This window comes from Lonchura striata, chromosome 1 (genome assembly GCF_046129695.1).
Source record: "Lonchura striata isolate bLonStr1 chromosome 1, bLonStr1.mat, whole genome shotgun sequence".
Lineage (NCBI taxonomy): Eukaryota > Metazoa > Chordata > Aves > Passeriformes > Estrildidae > Lonchura > Lonchura striata.
The window spans coordinates 22,183,683-22,206,218 of NC_134603.1; the positions used below are offsets into that span (position 1 = coordinate 22,183,683).

Consider the following 22,536-nt stretch of genomic DNA (forward strand, 5'->3'; position numbering starts at 1 on the left):
AGAACCAAAAATTCTGTCATTTCAAGATTACTGACCCAAGAGGCTTTAAACCACCATATCACCCACCAGCCCATTCCTGCTCACAAACAACAGGTCCAGCCTGTCCCTTTCAGAGTTTGTTTGCTCACCAGCTGTGCCAAGAAGTTAACTTCCACACTCCAGGAACCTCCTAGGCTGTTTCCTCTCCAATGTATTGCATTTCCAGAAGATATCTGATAAGTTGAAGTCCCCCATGAGAACAAGGACCAACAGTTGTGAGATTTCTCCCAGCTGCTAACAGAGTATTTCATCTGCCTCTTTATTCTGCTTGGGAGGTGTTTAGCAAACTCCCACCAAAGCCTTGTTGTCTTTTTCTCTGACTCTTAAACACTCACCCTGCTGTCACAATCACTAAGCTCTAGACAATCAAAACACTCCCCAACATCCAGAGCTACTCCAACATTTTTCCTTCCTTGACTATCCTTTGTGAAGGGTTTATGGCAATCCACTGCAGCACTCCAGTTGTTCAAGTCATTCCACCGTGTTTCCATGATGGCAAGTATGTCATCATTTTCCTGCTGCACAAGAGCTTCCAGCTCCTCCTGCTTGATGCCCATGCTGAATGCAGCGGTGTAAATGCACTTCAGTTGGACTATTCATGACTGCCTTTTGGGGACAAAAAGACCTAATCCCTATGTAACCATTCTCACATGCTTCCTTGGTCTCTAAAAATTCAATAACCCTTGTGTCTTTGCTGCCACATGGATTTTCATCCCCAGCCTCCACTGAGGAGGCAGACCAAAGGGCCTTGCTACCATAGCATCCCTCAGATGGTGGCATACTGCCCCCACGATTATCTGTAGTAAGCCTGGTTTTATTTGCTTTCTTCCTTCAAATCTAGTTTAAAGCTCTTTGATAAGAGCTATACCAAATAACTACTAGGGCTGCCTTGGAAAAAATATGAGTGAAGACTTTTAACCATCCTATTTCTACCTTTAAGGTGAATTATTCTCACCTCTCCTTTTTCCCAGTACCAGGAAGGAAGCCGTGATTTCTGAGTTGGGAGCCTAATTTGCTGCCATTGTGTAGAAAACAGATTCTCCTTCCATCATGATTTTGAGACAGTGATTTTTCCAAGAAACAGACAAAGTACAAGTCATCTCAATTCTACTTGTAACAGAAAGAAGGAAAAAACCACTTGACCAATTCCTGAATTATCCTTAATTAAACATCCTTACAGTTTCACCAACTGCTATGAATTGATTATGAATATCCCTGGCTAGATACAACATGGACTTCATTGTCCATCTCCAAAGTGCAAAATGAAGTTCACACTGCCTTACAGATGTTTCAACATGCAAAACTGGATATTCATGCTCTCACTGACTTCTTGTCACGGGAACTTGTACAATTCCTGCTGTAAAAAGCAGAGTGTTTACTTCTATACTGGTGACTTGGGAAGTGTGAGGATACTGGAGAAACATCTGGCACTTCTAATGAAAAATCTCGGTTTCAAGTATAACAGGATGCACACCCTTTGGAATTGTGCAAGAATTTGAAGAAAAATTAAAGCTGAACAGCTCATTTCCTATATGTCTCTCTTTTCAAAGAAAACATGAAATCAAGCTGCGAAGACAAGGAATCTGGCAATGCCATCATCTGCAAAAGACTGCACAAACAGTGACATCCCACCAGTGCAAAGAAACAGAAATCCTTTTAATATATGGCTTTTATCAGCCATTATACTCTTATATCCTTATTAAGAACACAGGTAGCATTTTTGGAATTGCTACCCACACATGTACTTTATTTTGGTATTTTACATATCTTTGGGATTATTATTGCCTCATTACAAGCACAATAAAAGTTAGTGAAAAATGTATGTATTTTAACAAAGTGAGGAAGATCTTCACAAAAAGTTGGAATAACCTGCACAATAAAAGTGTGGAAAAAAACAGGCAAATATTCTGATTCTTCAGTTCAAATGGCTCTAGGAAATAAAAAGTTTTGAACTGAGGATATAATGACTATAATAATATTAAATTTGGTTAGCAATTAAATGATTACACTTCCCTTAAGACTAAAAATGTAGACAACTGTGTTAAGTGCATTTACAATAGACAACAGCTAGTAGCTGACATCTCACTTCAACATTTTACAGCTGCTTTAAAGGCTCTAGACATTTGGATGCATGCATGCATCTTATTTTCCCAGGATTTCAAAGTCCACATCCAGGCTGCTGCTCAGCCATTATAAATGAGTAATTCAAGTAGGGCATGACTGCTTCTTGTATTAACTTGATAAAGATGTTTCAGTCAAAGTGCATCAACAGTTGTGTTAAGTCATCCTTTTCACAGGCTTATACTTTGCTTATGTTACCAGTGAAGAAAAAAAGTATTATTGGCTTCTAATTATTATAAAAGTCTTCACACCAAACATAATTAATATGATGATTATTTTATCTTATTACACCATCTTTGAAAAATATATCTTAATTATTTAATTTTGTAATTAAAAACAATTTAATCTGCTGACTGCAACTTGCATTAAAGTTTCATTTTATTTGTTTGGACATGCAACTGTGTAAAGGACTGATATGTGCCCTTGAAAATACATATCTGTTTTCAAAAAACTACATTCTATCTTACAACTTTCCAAAAGTTGGTTTAAAAACACACTTTTAACATAATAGGCTAATTTAAAATTTATTAGTGAATTATCAATTTATTATGAAACATGTATGAAAGAAGTGTTTTGCAATATTTTTTTATCTGAAAAATATTAATCCAGGGCTTGGGCTAATATATCTTTCAAATACTATAAAGATAGTTAGAACAAATTTCATTTTCTTGTACAAATCTTCAGGTAACAACCTGAACGATTTGTTCAATATTGAATTCCTTTTCTCTTAAGACAGCAAGGACATAAGAGAGCTCAAGAGTACAGAAGAGAATTCATATTCTCATTTCCTTAATTTATGTCTATTGAATATGTGACAAAACATGAACACAGTTCAACTAAAAATAAGAAATATGCTGTACATATAATTCATGCAAAGTCTAAAGCATAAAAGAAGTGTTTTATCAACTTTTACATAAACTGGACATCTAACTGATTACATCTATGGACATACAGAAGAGAACAGAATACTACCTAAAAGTAATGATCCATCACCATATGTGCTCCATAACCCTGCTCACTAATGTTGAGCCAAATACTGTATTTAATAATTCTTATATTCAATCATATCTTCTCTTAGTTTTCCAAGTATTGTTTCTATATACAAAATTTCCATTATTTCCCCCACTTTAACAGGGAAGTTCTAATATTATACTTTCTATTGTATTTACACAATATTTGTTTAGGGTTTAATTATTTTTATTCCAAAAGTAAAACAAACTTAGGTACTTTTGAGGGCAGCAGGAGATAAGAAGAGGCAGTCAGCCACTTGTTTATTTATTCTGATTATTAATTTGAAGATTTATTATTTATTATTAATTACATAGCTGAATAAACTTTATTTTCATTTTTTTTTTTTGCATCGTATTATTAGAACATGCTCTTTTTTCCACTGGTATGACAGTTATAAACACTGAAATTAAAAAAGACATAGCTCAAACTCTGGTCAGTCTGACTCTTCTCATGTCAACCTTCCCAAAGGCAGCAGTCTATTTTTCCAAGATTCCTAGATCTGAGGCAGCATAGCCAGAGATATTCTTCAGCTTGGCACAAACCCCAGACAAGCAGCCCCAGAAGCTCTACAGTGACAGATGGTGAACCCAGGCTAAATGTGAAAGGGTTGCTAGAGGCAGGCAAACTCTTACTCAAAGAGCTGAAATGTTTGGAACTCCCCATCCCTTCCCATTGTCAGAGTACCCACTCATTGCATAATTGCAATATGTTCTCATAAGTTAAGAAAGCAGAACCCTAAAATTATTTGCTATTCTGCAAATGCACAGTTTTCTAAATCTCTTCGGGGAAAAAGCGCGGTTTTTTTTCCACACTTCACCTTGAAAACACATGAGAAATTAGGAAAACACTTAGGAAAGCCAGAGCATGCACCAATATGCTGAGCTGCAGGTGGCATCAACAATTTGCAGCTCAAATGAGTTTGGATGGAAACTCAGAATTCAGGTCAGCAAATTACTTTGTCCTGGCATCTGTTTGTCTTAACTGAACTGGCTGAAAGACCAGGGCAACATCTAGAATCTTCTCTTTCAGACATCACTTCTGAAAAACAAATGGGATTTTTTTCTTTTTCAAAATGCCTTGTCCTCTACTGAAGAGTGTAGATCAGATTAATAATTAAAAATATTTAGCTGTTTAATTAAACTATATATCCACTCTAATCCTATAACTGCATTTCTCAAATAGATTAGCATTCCATATGATACTGAGAATGTCAGGATAACCTCAAATATACCACATTCAAGTTTGAATTTGCTGTGCTTAAAGCCTGTTATATAGAGATATTCAATATTAATGGCTCCCTTATTATAGGTAAGCTAATTTTAGCTGTTAACTAAAACTGAAAAGTTACACAATGCACTGTTTTCCTGACACCAATTTTAAGTACTTTTGCCACCTTTATACAAGTACATATTATGTATTTTGAACATATTAGTTCTATCTGAGTGCACAGGTAAAATGAAATTGGCTCATACAGCACAAAAGTAATTAAATGGTCTAAAGGTTACAAGTGAATAATAATTCCTGCAGTACTAATTTTATACAGTCTGCAGATTTCTGATAACAATAGAGCCTGCCCTTGAGAAGCTTCACAGCACATGAAAAAATAGAACTGATTTAAATGTTTCCAAAGTTGTACACCTTAAAGATCATCTGTCTGTTCAAAATTACTTCAGTTTGGTCAGTTATTGGAGTCTGTCCCAGACTGAGAGTCCTTACAGGGGTTATCTAGTTGAATTAAAAAAAAAAAAATACCATTAAAATACTAACCTGCTTTGACTAATCCTGACTGTGAACTGTTGCTTTCTACATAAAACTAGATCTACAGACACTTAGTAATGGCCCAACTTTAATTGCTGACCACAACTGGCTATTCTTAACATCACAGAAAGGAATTTCTGTGGGAGCTTCTGAACAGTAATGTTTGGGTAGAAAGGGACAATGTGGTTGAATATTCATTCAGACTGCATCCTGAATCAGAAAAATGAGACTATTAGTACATTTGTATTATAACCAGAACCCTGGAATCTTGGGAGTGACCTGTAGCTTTTTTTGAACTGCTACAGAGTTGAACCATGAAAAAACAACAAATGTATTTCTATGTATAATAATTTCTGCATTAAAAATAAGATGCTTCATTTAGTGCTGTTTTTATCAAATGCATTGTGATGTTATTTAAGTACTTGTAACTAAATTTTTTTTTTAATGAAGTTGATCTAGTCAAAATGCATTTACTACCGCCAAGAGTCTACTGCTTTTCAGTTGTATCTGTTTAGCATTTCATTACAAAAAAAGTAGCCATCTTATATGAATCATTTACATCACTAAAGAGGCATTGAGAGAAATAGAATTCAATTATAAAACCTGGAAATAGTTTAAACACTATTTGAAAATAAACAGCTACAGTCCCTTATGACCATGTCTGGGAAGTGTCCAAATGGAAGTTAAAGATCCCATGGCATTTTTTCAAAATAGGAGGGAACTATCCCAATATGCTGGCCAACATATATTTTCTCAATTAAAAACAGATTTCAATGTCCAAAGCTATGTGTCAGCAATTGCTGAGAGCCTATACCTGTCATGTTTTCAAAACACTTGAAACCAACAATAAGTATCTAGTCACCTTGCTGAATAATGCTTTTCCAGATGCCCTAACTGGGAAAGGTAAATGCATTTTCATAAATAAAGGAACTACAGATAAATCAGCCTCTACCATTATGAAAATAGAAATTATCATTTGAAGCCACATGTAGTTGGTTTTTTTTTTTTTTTTTCCAATAACAGAAGTGTTAAATATGACTTTGGTGGCCATATGGAACACTTTGATACTGCCAGATTTTAAAGTGAACAGAAATCCAATGGAACACACATGCATACACACACAAAATAAAGCTAGCAGAAAAAAATCTCATATCTGCCATTCCTTAACTTCTACACATTTAATGAGTTAAAAGTTTAAAAAAGAAAAGACTTTTCAACAACATCTTTTTTAATTACTTTTACAGAATTTTCTAGGTTATGAGCTGTTTGAAAGATTTCTTTTATGTACTTTAAAGCGATCATACCTCTTACTACCCCCACCATTCAAGGGCTCAACTCTTTAATTGCCAATAGTTAAGCTCCGAGCCCTATCCCCAAAACTACAAGATCAACTACGTTTTCTTTTAACTCAGGATAACAGTGTAGACAGAGTCAGACTGTGGTGGTACAGCTGGCCTGTAGGCTTCAAAGTCTAAAGAATTACAAATTTATAAAGGACATATATGATAGATTATATAATTTAGCCAGTAAGAGCAGGCCCAGGCGTTGGAGCCTCAGGCTCCTATTGGCTGGCTGACCAGGAAGTAAGTGGCTCAGCCAATGAGGAGTGACCTCATGGGCTCCTTAGCTATATAAGGAGGCACGCCCTCACTAAAGAGAGCTGTTGCTGCATGAACTCCGTGTGTTTTGTACTGGTCTGTCTCCAAAACTGTGGCATCAGACAACGAGTTTTAAAAAAATATATATAAATCCAGACGAGATGCAGGCTTCGCGGTCCCCTCAGTCACATATTTCCCAGTGCAACATCTAAGGCTCCTGCCATTTGGAGTTGAGTCCCCGTCTTCACAGTGCTTTGTTCTTATTTTGCCCAAACTTAAGTTACTGAGAAAAATAAAATGGAAAAAGGCAAAAGTGCTTCTTTGACTAAAGATATTACCTGATTTCCACAATGCAGGTGAACAGTACATGTCAAAGTCAGTCACAATTGAAAGAGTTCAGGGAACTCAGCTACAGAGTCTAACTTCCTAACAACTTGCACAACAGTGTAGGTTTTTTCCCCTTTTAACTTTTTTTTTAAAAATCAATTTTTAAAGTAAGATTTTACAAAATTCAGAATCCTATTTAGTCACAATCTCAGAACTTTAGAACACATGTATTGCTGAAGGATTTATGGCGTATTGAGAGAAACTGACCGCAACATAAGCAGAGAGATGAAAACACCACCTCCCCAAGAGGATTTGCAGAATTACTTGAGGGAAAGTTGAACAAGCTGTCTTATTCCTGCATTGTGCAATTACCTTTCTGTAACCAGAACTTACTGGCAGTTGCCAGATTTATGCAACTCACTGGAAGTAGTCAATCTAGTTAGCATAGTCTAGTATGTCCCTCCCTGCTGCTACCCCCATGGACATGAAATCTACAATTGCAGCCAGCACAGAACAGAATGCACTTGAGGACAAGTTTACTTCTCTCTTAAAGTACTAAGTGCTGGATCTTTGTAAGACAGTAGATGCAGTGGTGATCCAAGCCTGGAAAAATATTTGATATTTAACATTGTTATAGTGCACAACATACTGAGGTTGTGAGGGTAATGGCAGAGGATTGAGCACACACAAACTGGTGAATGGTAAAAGAGGCTTTTTATTTCTCTTCCTTGGTATTAATTAACTTGGCATTTACCACTGTTACCAACCTGCTCCTGCCACCCCATTCTTCCTTCCTGAATTGCTCAGCAGTACCACCATCTGCTGCCCTTGCCTCAATTTCAGCTAAACTTAAGATGTCCGACATTTTGTTTGCTATAATCAACTAATTGCAAAATCACCAGAGAGAAAAGGAGGGAGAAATTGCATTACCACAAAATACTTCTGCCCGTAAATTCTGTCACAAAGAAAACTTCCAAATATAGCCTTGCAGTTCAGGCAGTTGAATTGCTATTTTAAATCAAATTTTGAAAACTACAGGATGTTGCCAGAAATTTTTTTCTAAAAATGTATACTTACTGAATTTAAATCCACCCTCCAAAGTAAGCCTACATGAATACTGTGTTCTCAGTAACTCATACTATTAACATTGATATTTTTCCAAGGAAAAATATAAGAATAAACCAGATTTTAAAAGCAATTAAGAAGATATAAATGCTGTGCACTGCCTAAGCACAGTTCTCATAAGACCAGAGTCCTGGCAACTATCATAATCCTTTTGAAATTGTGCATATTAAGATTAAAGATCACTTTGTTCCTCTATTCCCACAACTAGTTGGTATGGTAAAAAGATCAGTCCCCTAGTTTTATATGTAACATCTTTAACATTTGCTCTCCTTTCTGTGCATGTGATTAAATGTAACATTTTGAAATCCCAAAGTTCTGAGAAAAACATAAATCCTTGTCCACAGCTGCTGTTTGACTCTGGAAACACATGCATTTTCTTTTCAAGCATCTACCATCAAAAAATCCCAAAGGACTTGAACTGGGGAACACCTGCATCTCTTCATTTAGTTCCAATAACAGAGCCTAAACTTCAAAATTACAAAAATAGATGCTACGTTCAGCTGCAGTTACATTCTCCCCCTAATTCCCGTGAACAAAAATGCTAAGAGCATGAAATCATTCAGGCAAGCTCTGTCATCGAGAGGATAAGATTTTTTGCACCAGAAGCCCAGTGGGAACTTGATAGAAAACTGGCAACAATTACAGATAAAGTACATAGTGAAATCCTCAGGGAAAGAAAAGGAAATGTAATAAGATAGATGGGTATAATTTTTACACATTTATGTCCAAACCACAAATGCAAATTGTCTTTAATTACTCCAAAATACTAACCATTTTTATTCATTCATTGTGCTAAATCCTTCCAAAATACTTCAAAATAGACTATGAATTCTCTTTTACTAGGATTTTTTACTTAATTACTTTTTACCACAAGAACTCAGTTAAATTAGATGAAAACTTTAAAAATATAATTGTTTCAGCTTCAAAATTCAAACTAATATCCCTAGTGCAAGCAGTCAAAATTAAATTTAAAAATACATCAAGAACATGCTTTTTTAACTCCAAAAAAGGGGAATTTGGGGGGCATATGTGTATGTGCAAGAAATCAAACTTATATCTAATCTCTCACCTCCTTTATTAAGTTCTAACAGATAAAAATCAGATTGTTTACAATAATAAAAAAGTTTATGTTCCTGCTGGTACAACTTCTATGGCAATTTTTTCATACTTGAAGATATTATTTCTTCAGTTATTTTTCCTTTGGCATGGGAAGGGGGTGAATGGAGTGATCTTATCTAAATCAAAATACTGATAGAAGAAAAAATTCTAAAGTTTTTGGAAGTTTGAGAAACATACCACTTAAACAAGAAATGCCAACTTTTGTAAGGTTGAATGTTTGCTCTTCAGCCTTTATGCAGCTTCAACAAATTAGAGAAGCCTTCTCATTCTTGCTTTGCTCCACTGAGTGTATAAATTTAACACATATGAACATGATATTAATACAAGTACTTTTGTTTACTCCCTTATTTCACTGCTGCATTATTGACTATTTAAGCTGATCTCAGAGAAAACTTTATTAAATGTATTTTTATTTTTGTTCCTCTTGATTTATTTGTAATAAAGCTGTCCATACACTGACTGTGCATGCACTCCCAATTATTCAATATGGCAAACCAAATAGAGCTTAATCAGCTCACCTCATCTATTCAACAGCTGTTCATAATTAACCACTAACACCAGCATTCATTTCGAAATCTCCCTCTTCTCTCAAAGGCCAGGTGAAACAAACAAGGTCTGCAGCTTGCTCCCAGGGTTAATAAAGCCAGGGTTATTTCAGAGAAAGAACGAGAGGACCTTCCCAAGCCCTGGGGTAATGGAATAATCTCCTCTCGTGTACTTACTTTATATGCTGCAGTTTAAAGACCAAGGAGCATATTCACTGATTTTTACAACTACGCATAGAGATACCTGGTGCAGTTTTTCATACAACCAAAGTATCCAAAATTAAAATCACAGCATTCAGACTTCTATTTAAGGACTAAACAAAATCATATTTATATTCATTGTCCTTAAATACTTCCTTTGCCATAGGTGGATTAGTTTTCCATGTGATAAAGACACTTTATGCATCAAACAGCAAGACCAGTAATCATAAGTATATGTTTTATACTTGTTATACACTGTAAATGCTACACATCACATGCTCTAAATGCTCCCCTCTTTGAAAGCACAGTTTAGAGCTTTTTCCTTTGATAGTTGCACTCAATGCAGTATGGTACTGCTAGAACCATATTCTTTTTCCTCTTCCTCTCAACAGCACCAGTGAAATAGCGAAAAGAAAGATATTGTGTCAAATTATCTATCCCTGACTGTAAATACAGCCTCAAACTCTACAGGGCCACATACAGACAATCAGTAAAAGAAGTTACACAACCATGCTGATCACCCTGGATCATATGGTTCAAGTGATAGAAGACATTAGGCAGTTGCTGATGCAACAAGAAGAGGAGAAACGGTCCCCTCCCTGTTCTCTGGGTAAATATGCCTGGGTTTTGCACAGCCTCCTCCTTAGCATTTTATAGCCAAACAGCTGATTTATTTTTGATGAAGTTGTTTTCCATTCAATTTAATGAATTAATTAGTCCAAATTCTTACTACAGAACACTATATCCAACAGTATTAGGAAAAATGTCACAAACAGCATAACTTCAGTACTGCACAATCACCTCCAGTAGTACAGCTTTAAAAAATCTTTTACTCCCAAGGGATAAGTTTTTTCTGTGAAATTATCCAGTATAGCTTTTTAAACTCCCAGAAGTGACTGCAACTGATGGAAAATGCATTTTTATGCTCTCAAAGCACTTCATGTTTTCCCTACATGTAATTTTCACAGTAATAATGAAAATGATAGCCATATCTCCTGTATTCAATTGCCCCAGTTTCTTCAGCAAGTATTTGAAAGCAAAGGCTTTTGCTTTGCTGATCCTTTGTATAAAACTTGAGACAAATTAAACATTAATTACTCCTGGTTTAATTTATGTTAAAAAAATTCAAGTAATTTGCAGTATGCCATTCCTCCTGTTGAATGAGACCAAGGCTTTAGCAGATCAGTCAGATTTTCCCTCTCATTTGTCGCTCCTCGCAGGTGCCACACTACAGATCTAGAGGAGCAGAGCTAGAGCAGGCTGGTGTCTGCCACTGTGTACACAGAATCACTACAGCTTTCCTGGGATGCTGAGTGGACAGGTGAAGGGTCCAGTACATTTTCAACTCTAAAATCCTCACATTTTTAATGTATGTCCATTCATCTACAAAACAGGCGCCACAGACAATTGTCTATTACAAAAAAATGTTTTGTATCTGAAAATTCCTGAAAGTGAGTATGGCCAGCACTTCATTGGTCAGTGTCTTATTCTCATAAAGCACCTCCTGTCACAACCCATCAAGGACTCCCAATCATCTAACTGGACCATCTATAATAATGATGAGCAAAAATGTATATGATCCTTATGACCTGTAACAAAAGCAGTAAGTGTACGGTACAGATAACCACAGAGCCTTTAAATTATAATTAATAGACTAAGACAAAAATTAGAAAATTAAACCAAAAAATCCTCAAAAAAGGCAAGAAATGCAACAATTAGTCATATTAATAAATATTGTTGTTATGAACATTTAAAAGGTATTTAAGTGAATCAACAGCTGCAACAGATTTTAGCTTCATCTGACTAATTCAGATATTATTGAATCCTGAACTGCTTTTTGGCAATGCTTTAGGAGCAGGACCTGAAGATAATTGTTATAATTTTTACACTGCTGTAAAAGTTTTCAACATGATGCTCTCCAAAAAACAGAGAAGTGCAGTTACTGAAAATATAACCTAACAGCTGCTGGAGTGCACAGTGCTTACAAATATTTACTCTGCATACGAATCAAATGTTGCTTACATATGCACATAAAAATTGCAATGACAGTAATAAATTCACTGTTACTTTTCAGACTGATGACATTGAAGAATCATTACACAGGAAAGAATACAGAAAAAAAGCACACTTGAAGTGTTCAAGTTACTTCTGTGTTTCAAAATATTGGGGTCAGATAATTCTTTTACTTTCCTTAACCTAGATATTTTTTGGATTGGTTTTTCCCCACTTTTCATTCCATGCCTAGCATGGTCATAGAATAAGCTTTGAAAAATATAAAAGCATGGCTTTTAAGAAGCACCACACTGACAGCAAAACCCACTTCCATGTGCATTTCACAAACTACAAGAGGTATTTTAAATAGACACGTTTCAAAATTTTAAGTGTTGCTTAAAACAGACCAATGTTTTTTTGAAAGACCACAGAAATCATAAGAATGTCAGGTAAAAGTATTTCTGCCCATAAAGTCAACAACATCCTTAAATTTAGCCAAACAACTCTCACAAATTATTAACTTCTCATTTAAGGCCACCACAACACCAAATTTGATACGGTTGGATGTGTGCCCTGCAGCATTTTTGAAATTATTTTTTTGTTGTTAACAAATTTTATGATAAACAAATTCTTAATAATAAATTATGCTGCAAATTTATATGAACCATTTAGAATCCAGTATGTCATCTTCTGTATAAGAAGGCCGACCCAGTACCAGAAGAGAGAACCGAACTACTATTTTCAACATGGATCCTGCCTCTTCTCCCTCCCCTGCCTGAAGTTTACAAAAGTTTCATATAATTATTTTAAAAGGCAATCAAAGTTAATGAAGCACTCCTTATTGAAGAAGACATACATCAAAATGCAGGTTTTAGTTCTTTGTCTCACAGTGAGCTAAAGTTATAATGTGTGCAGTGTTGTGTAGAAGATATTTTTGACATTTGGCACATTTCATTTCAAGCCCTTCTTTTGAAAATCACACTGGATAGGAAAAATGTAATGTGATACCAGCTTAACAAGAGTTTTGTACTTACCAGAATTATGGCAGTAGTCCATATACTGTGGAATTTGGATGGTAAAGGCTACCAAATCTGGAGCTAAGAGAGATTCTGGCTTTCTACTCTCATTGAGCCATTTACTGCTGTGTAAGTCTCTGGTGTCAGAAGGGCCTTGAATTAAAGGAATCAGCTTCTCTTTTCCACCATCACCTAAGATAAAAATTAGATTCCTTACTGCTTTTAGTGCAACAAGATAAATTTTTAAGACAAACATTCAGTAGTCCAAAGAGAACATCTATTCATTTACATTGTGAATACAGAATTAAAAGAGCAAATAGAAAGAGCAGTCTATCTATCCAAGTAGATAGACTGTTTGGCAATCTACTTAATGTTTATCCTGTAAATACCTTGATATCCAGGAGGATTTCAAATAAAGTAATTGATTATCTTTAAAACAGTCATTTCCTTACCACTTTTATAAAATAATCTACTTAAACATCACCATGATATTAAAGACACTCAATTTTTCATGTTCTTGACCTTAGCTGTTTTTTATCCATAAAGACATCGTAGATATTGATAAGTTCCCACATGGTCCTCAGGAAAAACTGTATTAAAGAAGTTAAAAAAAAATCACAGAGTCCTCAAAAACTTTACAAGCAAAGTACATACCTGTAGCATTAATGGAAAATGAGGCATTAAACAATCAAGAGAATACATCAAAATTATGCTAAGGATAAAGCTGGGTGAAAGTATTCTGTACTTTTCCTATTTCTTGAATGTTTCCCGATTAATATTTGTCTCAGCAGAAAAAAAAGTCTGTTTTTTTTATTCAGTGTAGAATTTGACTATACTGAGGCAAGACTGGATCATCATGACATACTTAATAATAACAAAAACCCCCAAAACAGAATACAAAACCCCCTCTCTGATTCATAGGAACAATGAGTAAATTCTTGTTTCAGTAACTCCCCTTGTAAAAAGCAAGGCCAATTCTCCTATACAGGCAATAAAGTTTTACATGGTCCAGCTGCACATACCTGGGGCTTTGGCACAAATTTTTATTGATCCCATGGTCCCAGAGGCACATTTGACCAATGATGTGCTGCAGTACTTCAATTCAACATTCTGGATTGAGCCCTCAAGAGTTGGCAGGGGATTCTTAGATTTCACACCTAATAAAAGAAAACTGCAAATGTACTAGCCTGTTGAATTTAAATATTTTTATATTCATTCACCAAGGTATTTAAACTTAATTATATTTTAATTATCTACCTTAGATGTTCTTACAGCATTTTTGTTGTGATTCACAGGTTTTAAATGAAAGTGAAAGATCGCTGCATATGAGTTTTTTTTAATACAAACAGTTATCCATGAAATATATATAAACACTGAGGAAAACAAACAAGGACCACTTAGAAATTGAAATAACAAATATGCATATATACACATAGATAACACTTTCATTTTCACTTTACAAGTGCCCCATCAACTATTCTCCTTCATGTTTTTATTAGGAGCATTTAATTTCAGGATCTTAAAATGACTAAGTGTTTTCAGCTTTTATTTAGACATCAACATTCTACTCAGTAGCTATGTAAAGCATTAGATCCATGCAGCTGAGCAGTACAGAAGGCCAGTGGCACACTTGCCATTTTTCAGCGGAAACTGGAGTTCAAACCTTGCCTTGGGTCACAAGTGGAAATAAGTTTTGGTGGTCTCTCCTCAGCCCCCATTTGTGAGCACCAGAAAACTACTGCACCACTTGGAAGAAGTCAGTGCTGTTGGCAGTCACTTCTGAGGAGCTGCCTAGAGCTGCGGCAGAAGCAGCAGGGGATTGCACAAGCCAGGAACTGAGATTTGTTGGCAGAGCTTGAGGGCAGCCCCCCAAAACAGCCCCAGAGTATAGGTGGAGGAAGCCAGCCCTCCAAATCTGTACAGCACTGCCTATCAGAAACAAAACACATAAATTCACTTGCAAATTAGAAATAAATAGTTTCAACACCTGTAAGAAGTATGAAAGGAAAAACTAACAGAAGTTGCCTTTTTTATGGTTTTTTTTTTCCCCTTCATGCAGAAGCAACTTGGAATTTGTCAGTTAAAATTGGCAAGCAGCTTGTTAATTATGCAAACATTAGTATAATTATGGAACCATTTCCTCATGTACGTAACATAGAACTTGTTCCAAAATCCATAATTATGCAAGGAAAGCATTGTGGAATATCAGGTAAAAAAGCATTTTTATACATATTTCAAGATTATTAAACATATTAAAGAAGTGTAATTATCTACAGAATTAATTAGGTTTTTTGCAAAATCTCTCCAAGACTTAACCCAAAGAACAGCCTTTAATATACATTAACTAGTAAGGAAAAAATCCTAAAAAGAATTATAGGGAACAGAATATTTCAGATCAAACTTTGTAATTATGCTTAGTTCACTGTGCCTATACCAGTTCCTAAAGATTGAAAAGTATTTAGTAGTGCATACAAAATCATTTAGCAAGCAGTCTTCTTGGCGTATATTCAAGTTTTTTTCTGGTAAGACATTAAAATAACTTTTGAATCAAAAGTATTTTCCATGATAGAAACAAAGAAGAAACACATGAAGGGACACACAGCACGTGATAAAGCAGACTGCCATCCAAAAGTAGGTTCCACACTCACGGTATTATTTCATATGAAAATTAAACCTGTCTTCCGTCTTTGAGGTATGTCCAGACTTTTCCTGATTTCTGACTCAGGAAGGCTTCAAGCTCAAAGAATACTCACTGAAACTAATTTGTGTGCCTCCCATTACAACACCCCATCAGTTTTCAGTCTGAAAGACCAGCTACCAGTTTGTCTTGTGAACAGACCCTCATTCCCATTTTTGTCCAGGGTAAACCTCTTTTAAAGCTGAAAATCCCCTTTGATCTAAGGCATGGTATCTGACACAATACGTTAATTTGTCAAAAAAAACTAGGAAATCTGTAGGCATTTCTGCCTCCTCGTAGTTCCTATAAATTTGTGCAAAATAGAGGCCATTGCTTTCAAATTTTAAAAAGAAAAAAAAAAAAGGGAAAAAAATATCCATCTTCTGCCAATTCCAAAACAAAGATTATTAAACTGTTAGTAGCAGCCAATATTGCAGTTTAAGCAAATCAAACTGAGGTCACAATTTGATCCTCATCTTTTATGCCTTTTTAAAACTGGTAGTTCCTTGCTGTTTTCATTTTTCAGCAATTATTTTATGAAAAAAAAAAATAAAAGGTGTGATGTCCAATACATTTCTATCACTTCCCTATGGAAGACTAAGTGGTTTTAAAACTAAATTATTTCCATAATGAAGTTCACTTTTAGATGCATTATCCTTATCAACTTCTTTGCATTGCTACTAAAACTGTCCATGTTACTTATATGCAAACTTACATTTTAGTTTAGCATCCTATTTGAAAAAAAAAGGAACCAAGTTTAGTGTGATCATGCTCACATTTGTTTCTGTTTACTCCTAGTCCCTCACCAAGTAACTTCTGGACTTACTGAATTTCAGCAAGATATGACAGCATTATCCAAGGCATTTATTTTCTACAACCTTCATGAAAGCATGAGTGTATTTGCCCTCTTCAACTGACCAGTCATCAAATTCATGACAGTCAGTAAAGCATTGCTCAAACGAGCCTATGAACTGCTTTTCACCCAACCAGCAGTTAAGGAACATGATGGGAAGCCAGGAAAGCTTAATGGCTTGGACATAAAGAAACCCTTAATACATGGTCACAGATAATTAGCCATCATATTTTAATGCATATGAAATAACTGGAGGCAGTAATAAGATTTTTTTTTTTTCCTGTTACAGGGTAAGGGTAAACACTTTGTCCATTGTTTTGAACTATTTGACAGAAAATAGAGAACTATCGGGAAAACACAGCATACTCATACCTTCCTTTTCTATGTTGCTTTGATGTCAAACGCCAACCTGCTTTCAGCTTCAACACCTGATAACTACAGCAACCAAGAAGTTGCCAGAAAAAAAAATCCTCTCAGGCTGCACAGCTCTGGACTGATGGATACTCAAAAAACCTATTCATTAATTACTGAAATCCTATACAGAGAACACATTAAGAAACTTAGAATGTCTAACTAGACTTTCATCATAACGACAAAATTCACCTAAACTTAAGGTTGATTGCCCTTGCCAAGTTACAAATCTTTTTCAAGGCACAGAAAGTTTAGAGACTTCTATTGAACCATTTCTAATAAATTTGTTTAAAATAGGAGGCCATTTTCTTCAGTCTCTGAAAATTTTTGGAAATTATGAACCGTCTCTCATAAACTTGTCAAACTGGCAAGCTGCTCTAGAGGGAAGAAAGAAACCTTGTTTCCTGCACATACCTCTATCTGTAGTTTCCATCCCTGTAACTTCAGTTCCTCCCAAATAGTCTCCCTTATTTCTTTCATTGTGATATCATTATAATATCAAAGTCTCAACAGTTGTTCACATAACTAAAATATTCCTTAAATATCTCATTCAGCAAACGGATGTTTAAACAAGCAAAGACTAGAGCTTCCTGCTCTCATCTCAATGTTTATGAACTTTTCTTACAGTCGTGTTTTAAGGGATTGATTATGAAGATGCTCAAATTCCCAGATTAGAAATGTTCCACGCCTCCACATACTAACTGAAATTTTGTATGGAGACAAACAGACCACAACATTTTAATTAAGACATTGAGCATGAATTTGAACAGACACTAGGAAAACCAAATCTATCACTGCCAACAGCAAACATTATGCAAATTCAACATCCTCCAAATGAAGTATGAGAAAGGCTTATTTCCAAAGTGCAAAACATGTGAGTAGAACTTGTGCTGTACTTATTCTTCTAGAATCTTGCTTGCAAAGGCACAACTTGGATTTACTTGACTTTGTTGCCCAGTGGAGTGAAATTAGGGCACCGTGTTTTTTCTTAGCACAAAACACTTTTTCTTCAGTTAATTTATTATTTTCACCAGCAACAGGGGAATCAATGACTTTATGGAGAAAGAGATACATATGCCAGTCACCATCAAATGTCACTTATGGCTCCTTCCAGATAAATTTTCTAGATGTCTGGGTTTTTTTCCCTGCAAACATGTTGCTCATTCTAGAATGATTTGCAGCAAAAATCCAGTGCTTCCTTCCCAATACGTAGCCATGCGTACACTCGGTGATCAAGTATAGCTTATTTCACTTGATTCAGACACATAAATCATATCACCAAAGACTTAAAAACTGTTCTCTCCATATGGTAGAACCCCAAAATAAGCAGAAAGGTTTTATAACTTAAAATCTACTACACCTTGACAATTTACACCTTGCACACACTAACTCACTTTAATTATAACTCCAAGCCTGAAAAGCCATTACACAAACAGAAATATTGTGCAGTCAAGAAAGATTTTCCCACACTTGCAAAAAGGTATTCACATCCTTCCTCCAACTTTCCAGATATAGCTTTGGCCTGTTCCATGTACGTAATCAAACCATACAGCTTGCCCCAAGGTCCTGCATTCAGTGTTATTCCATGTGCAAGCAGGGGGGAAACAAATAAAGGCAAATCACAACTACGTCTTTATAAATCAGCTCAAGATTTCTTCTAGCAAGCCTAGAAATCTAAACACTCATTTAATTTAAGGCCTGTTTAAAAACATCACCTAACTAATGATTTTACCAATGAACAGCTTTTACCAATCAATTTGTAATAAAGTGAATTTGCAATGATTACTGGCAAACCAAGAAAGAAAATCTAAACTGATCAATAACAAACATAGAAAACCAAAAAAGAGTAATGTTACTGATTCTGAGGACAACAGTCAGAACTGTGTGCCGCCAAATCCCTGAAATTCAGTAATTCTTTAGAAAAATCATAAAAAAACTGCAAAATATGAAATAGGAAATGAGTAAGGCATTACGAACTTCTAGAAGCAACTCCACATGAATTGTCCCCACATTTAGTCTGTGGCCTCAGAAGGAAAAATCTTAATATTTAAAGCATTAAGTACCAATAAACTATGGTTTGGCAACATGATATTATAAAAGACTGTCACATACTTGTCAAAATAATTTCAAACAGTAAAAAGATCAATCCATAAATTAAAGTAAGGAGCTATTAACTAAATGAAATAACACTGAAGCATAAGTCTTACTGGAATCATGACAAAAAATGTCAAATTATTTTCACAGAAACATATATTTAGGTTTTACATGACTAACACAGAAAAGCTAGTAAACAAATTGAAGCATAAGAGAAACCTCACTTCTTTTCTAAGAGATAGTCATCTGTGTTCAGTCTCTGCTTAGGCAGTTCTCAGTGAGAACTTCTGGAGTCTGTATTGGGCTTGGTTAGTGAGATGGTGCTTCTGAGGAGCTCCAAGCTAAAACCAAACTTAATTCCTTCCTTCTTTCAGAAAGAACATAATAGAAGCCACAAAGACCAGCTCTAACTGGCACCAGTCCTACTTCTCACGTTCAAAGCATTGGGAGAGCATAAAGCTTTCACATTCTTATTTGCAATAAACCAGCAGCAACATAGGAACTTCAACATCTCTTTCAATCATTCTGCTTCCTCACACACATCACCTGAAATCACTCAGGTCTTGTGTTTGAGGTCCCCCCCTCCACCCCCCACACTATCCCACTTCCTTTTTTAAACTGGAAAAACAGAGAAAAAGAGAGGTTCTCCTAAAATATAGAAGCTGTAACTGTGTCAACCAGTTTTTAATCTACATATCACTATTCTAAAAAATTACTGCTTCGTCCCCACCCCCTCCCAAGAGTTAACAGGGTACCAACAACAGGATTATGGTAGTGTTGTCTTGCCTTTAACGTATTGTGAACTGGACAGATTTTCTACTGAACTGAACAGAGCTCCACACATAAGAGAACCCTGTCCTAAAAAATAGCTCTGATTTTATTTTCTCCAACCATGGTACTAAAAGAAAAAGTAAATGCAAGAAAGGGTGAAATTAGGTGACAAATTGAAATACTCCCTAAAGAAGGTCAAGCTGCTTTATTCTTGGGCAACAATGATAAAGTATTTATCAATGTAAGTATGCATCATTCTCTTCATCAGACCATAAGCAGCAAAAAACACTTAAAAATCTCTCTAATGAATCACTTAAATCCTTAAACTGCCTGTAAACTAACTAAGGTTTCTCCATTGCCTAAATAGTAAACAATATGCACGATCATCATTATAAATAGAGATTTACATATCGCAAAATATTTCCCAGCTTACTAAAGAATAGCAGCAGGGAGAGTAATTTTAAAAAGATAAAAACCTGTTGCTATGTTCCTGTTTCAAGATTCCCCACACTATGGCTTCATACAGGTCCCTATATGCCCTAACCCCAAAGGCTCTTGATTTTTTCTAAAATCCTGCTTCAAATGAACAGGTTCTGTGGTTCAAAAGCTGAAAACCAATACTGAATAAAACACAAAACATTTGGAATAATATGCTCAAGGCATTCTAGGTAAGAAGAAGTTTTAAATATTCCTTATTGATCTGTTTTAAGTGATTATCCAGTAAGGTAAAATATGATTTTAATTTGAAATGCTCATATGAGAACTAAACAGCTACCACTGAAATGCACAGAATCTCTGAATCATTTACATTGGAAAAGATTTTTAACATCATCCAGTCCAACTGTAAACTTAACACTGCCAAGTTCACCAGAAGAACCAATAGGGTGCCCAAACACCCTCCTCCAGGTGCTTTTTACACTGCAGCTGGAAGTGATGTTAGTAAAGATAAGGGTGAAAATTTTAACTGTGTCTCCCTTCTAGTAGTAGAAACAATCTCTTATGGACCTACCATAATTCCCAACATGCTGTTTCCACCTGCGATGGTACCTAAGACTGCAGCACAGTGGACAACAATTTGCAAATGTTGCACGCTGACTGCTAAGCTTCACATGTGATTAGTAGTATTTATTTAAACTACTACTATGTAGTATTTGCTAAGTCATTTCAGAATAGAAAATATGGAGGAGAAGGTGTGAATCTCACTAGTAGCAATCTCTCTGTGAGAGCAATCTGCCACAAAAACTGTACTGGAGTTGGCAGAGGCACAAAGCTGGGCCTGAGTGCTGTGAGAGCAGGGGAATGAGCACCTATAGGGAAAAACCAGGCCAGCTCAGAAAATGGGCAGCAGACCTGCAAGCCAAGGTGGGGTGATGGAGTGGCAGGCAGCTGTCCCCAGGCATGCCACATGTCAGAGGAGGCCAGGCAACATGGACAAACAAAAAGCCCTCTGCCATAAGCAACCTTTACGACCACCAGGCTTCTCCTCCTCCCTGCTGGACTGCAGATCTTTTTGATCTAAATAGCCAACACCTAGAATAGGAATACCATTTTCCATCTTTATACATAGACAGGATTGTAAATAACTCTAAAACTTTGCTGTGAAAAGTGCAGTTTGATGCAATTTATTATTATTAACCTCATTATTGCTAAGGTTCTGGCTATTTATGCATCACCAATTATAAGCATACCTAATTGAAGCCATTAGTTTGGATTTGGCAATATGACACTAGTCAGGACACAGGACTAAAGTAGCTTTAGTGCTATTCTTCCTGCTGTTGTAAACAGGTTCAAAAAGAAAAGGACTGATTTTACTTTCTGCCCAATTCAACAGCTGCATTTCAGATATTCTGTATCATTTGAGACAATTGGTAGAAGCCAAAGTTGATGCATTAAAATAACTTTTGTCTTCCAAGAAAATGCAAAAAGTCTTATCAAAATCTAACTCTAGAAAAGCATGCCTATCAATCCTTATACCTATGCACTGTAAGTAGACAAATGCTAAAAGTGATACAGCTACAAATGCTACCAGGATAAAAACCTACACAATATTTGAGGCAAGATCCTGAAAAAGATGAAGATAGACAGCTAGATGGAGAAAAGAGCTCACAAATCCCCTCCTTAGTAAGACACCCTTTGGTTGGAAGCCATGCACTTGCAATTCATCACTTCCATCTCAGTTGTACAACCCTTCTATCAATTTCAAATAGAGTAGTTTTGCTGTATCTGAAGATAATAATAGCTCATGCCAAATGTCAACATGTAAAATATATGAAAACAGTTCCACACATTAGTAAATGCTAATAGGATCTCAAAAAACTGAAATGCATTTTCTATCTAATCTAGTTCAAGTACAATCCAGTACTGGCTCAAAGGGTTTATCTTCAAACACATTAAGCAAAAAGTGTAACTTATCTTAGACTCTGGATTAAACTCTGCATTCTACAACTCTTATTTTAGTAAAAATCTGGGTAGCAACTAAAGATAAACTTTCTAGGACAGCAAATTGTAGGATGAAAAAAAACAAATTCTCAGACAAATCAGAGCTCATCTCACACCTATCACCTTCTGTTCTACCTGTGGAGCTCCTTTCTCTAAGGCACATCTACTCCAATAAACTATTTGGCAACTATAAAAAAACATTTCCTATGAGTCTGCATTGCCTTTAAGAAGCCTCCTTCACCAGAACAGATTCAAACCTTACAGTGCTATGTAACATACCTGCTAAACAAAAGACAGAAGTCCCAGGTATCACTTGGAGCTTCACATGATTGTGAGCATCCCTGTAACACACATGACACCTGGTCACCCGTTTGCTGTCAAACACAATATCCAATGGCTGAAATCTCTTTGAAGGCTCAGTTGGAGCTTATTGAATATA

At 35.7% G+C, this 22,536-nt stretch overlaps 1 protein-coding gene across 4 annotated transcripts in view; it reads right to left on the bottom strand.

The window, feature by feature from the left end:
* VPS13B (vacuolar protein sorting 13 homolog B) overlaps nt 1-22,536 on the bottom strand; it is a 434,787-nt gene that overhangs the window by 278,217 nt on the left and 134,034 nt on the right. For all 4 annotated transcript variants that reach the window (XM_021529420.2, XM_021529422.2, XM_021529419.2 and 1 more), the window contains exons 18-19: nt 13,875-14,009; nt 12,871-13,044 (exon numbers count right to left, since the gene is read on the bottom strand). In XM_021529420.2, coding sequence (XP_021385095.2) covers nt 12,871-13,044; nt 13,875-14,009 — 309 coding nt within the window. The remainder of the gene's footprint in view (nt 1-12,870; nt 13,045-13,874; nt 14,010-22,536) is intronic.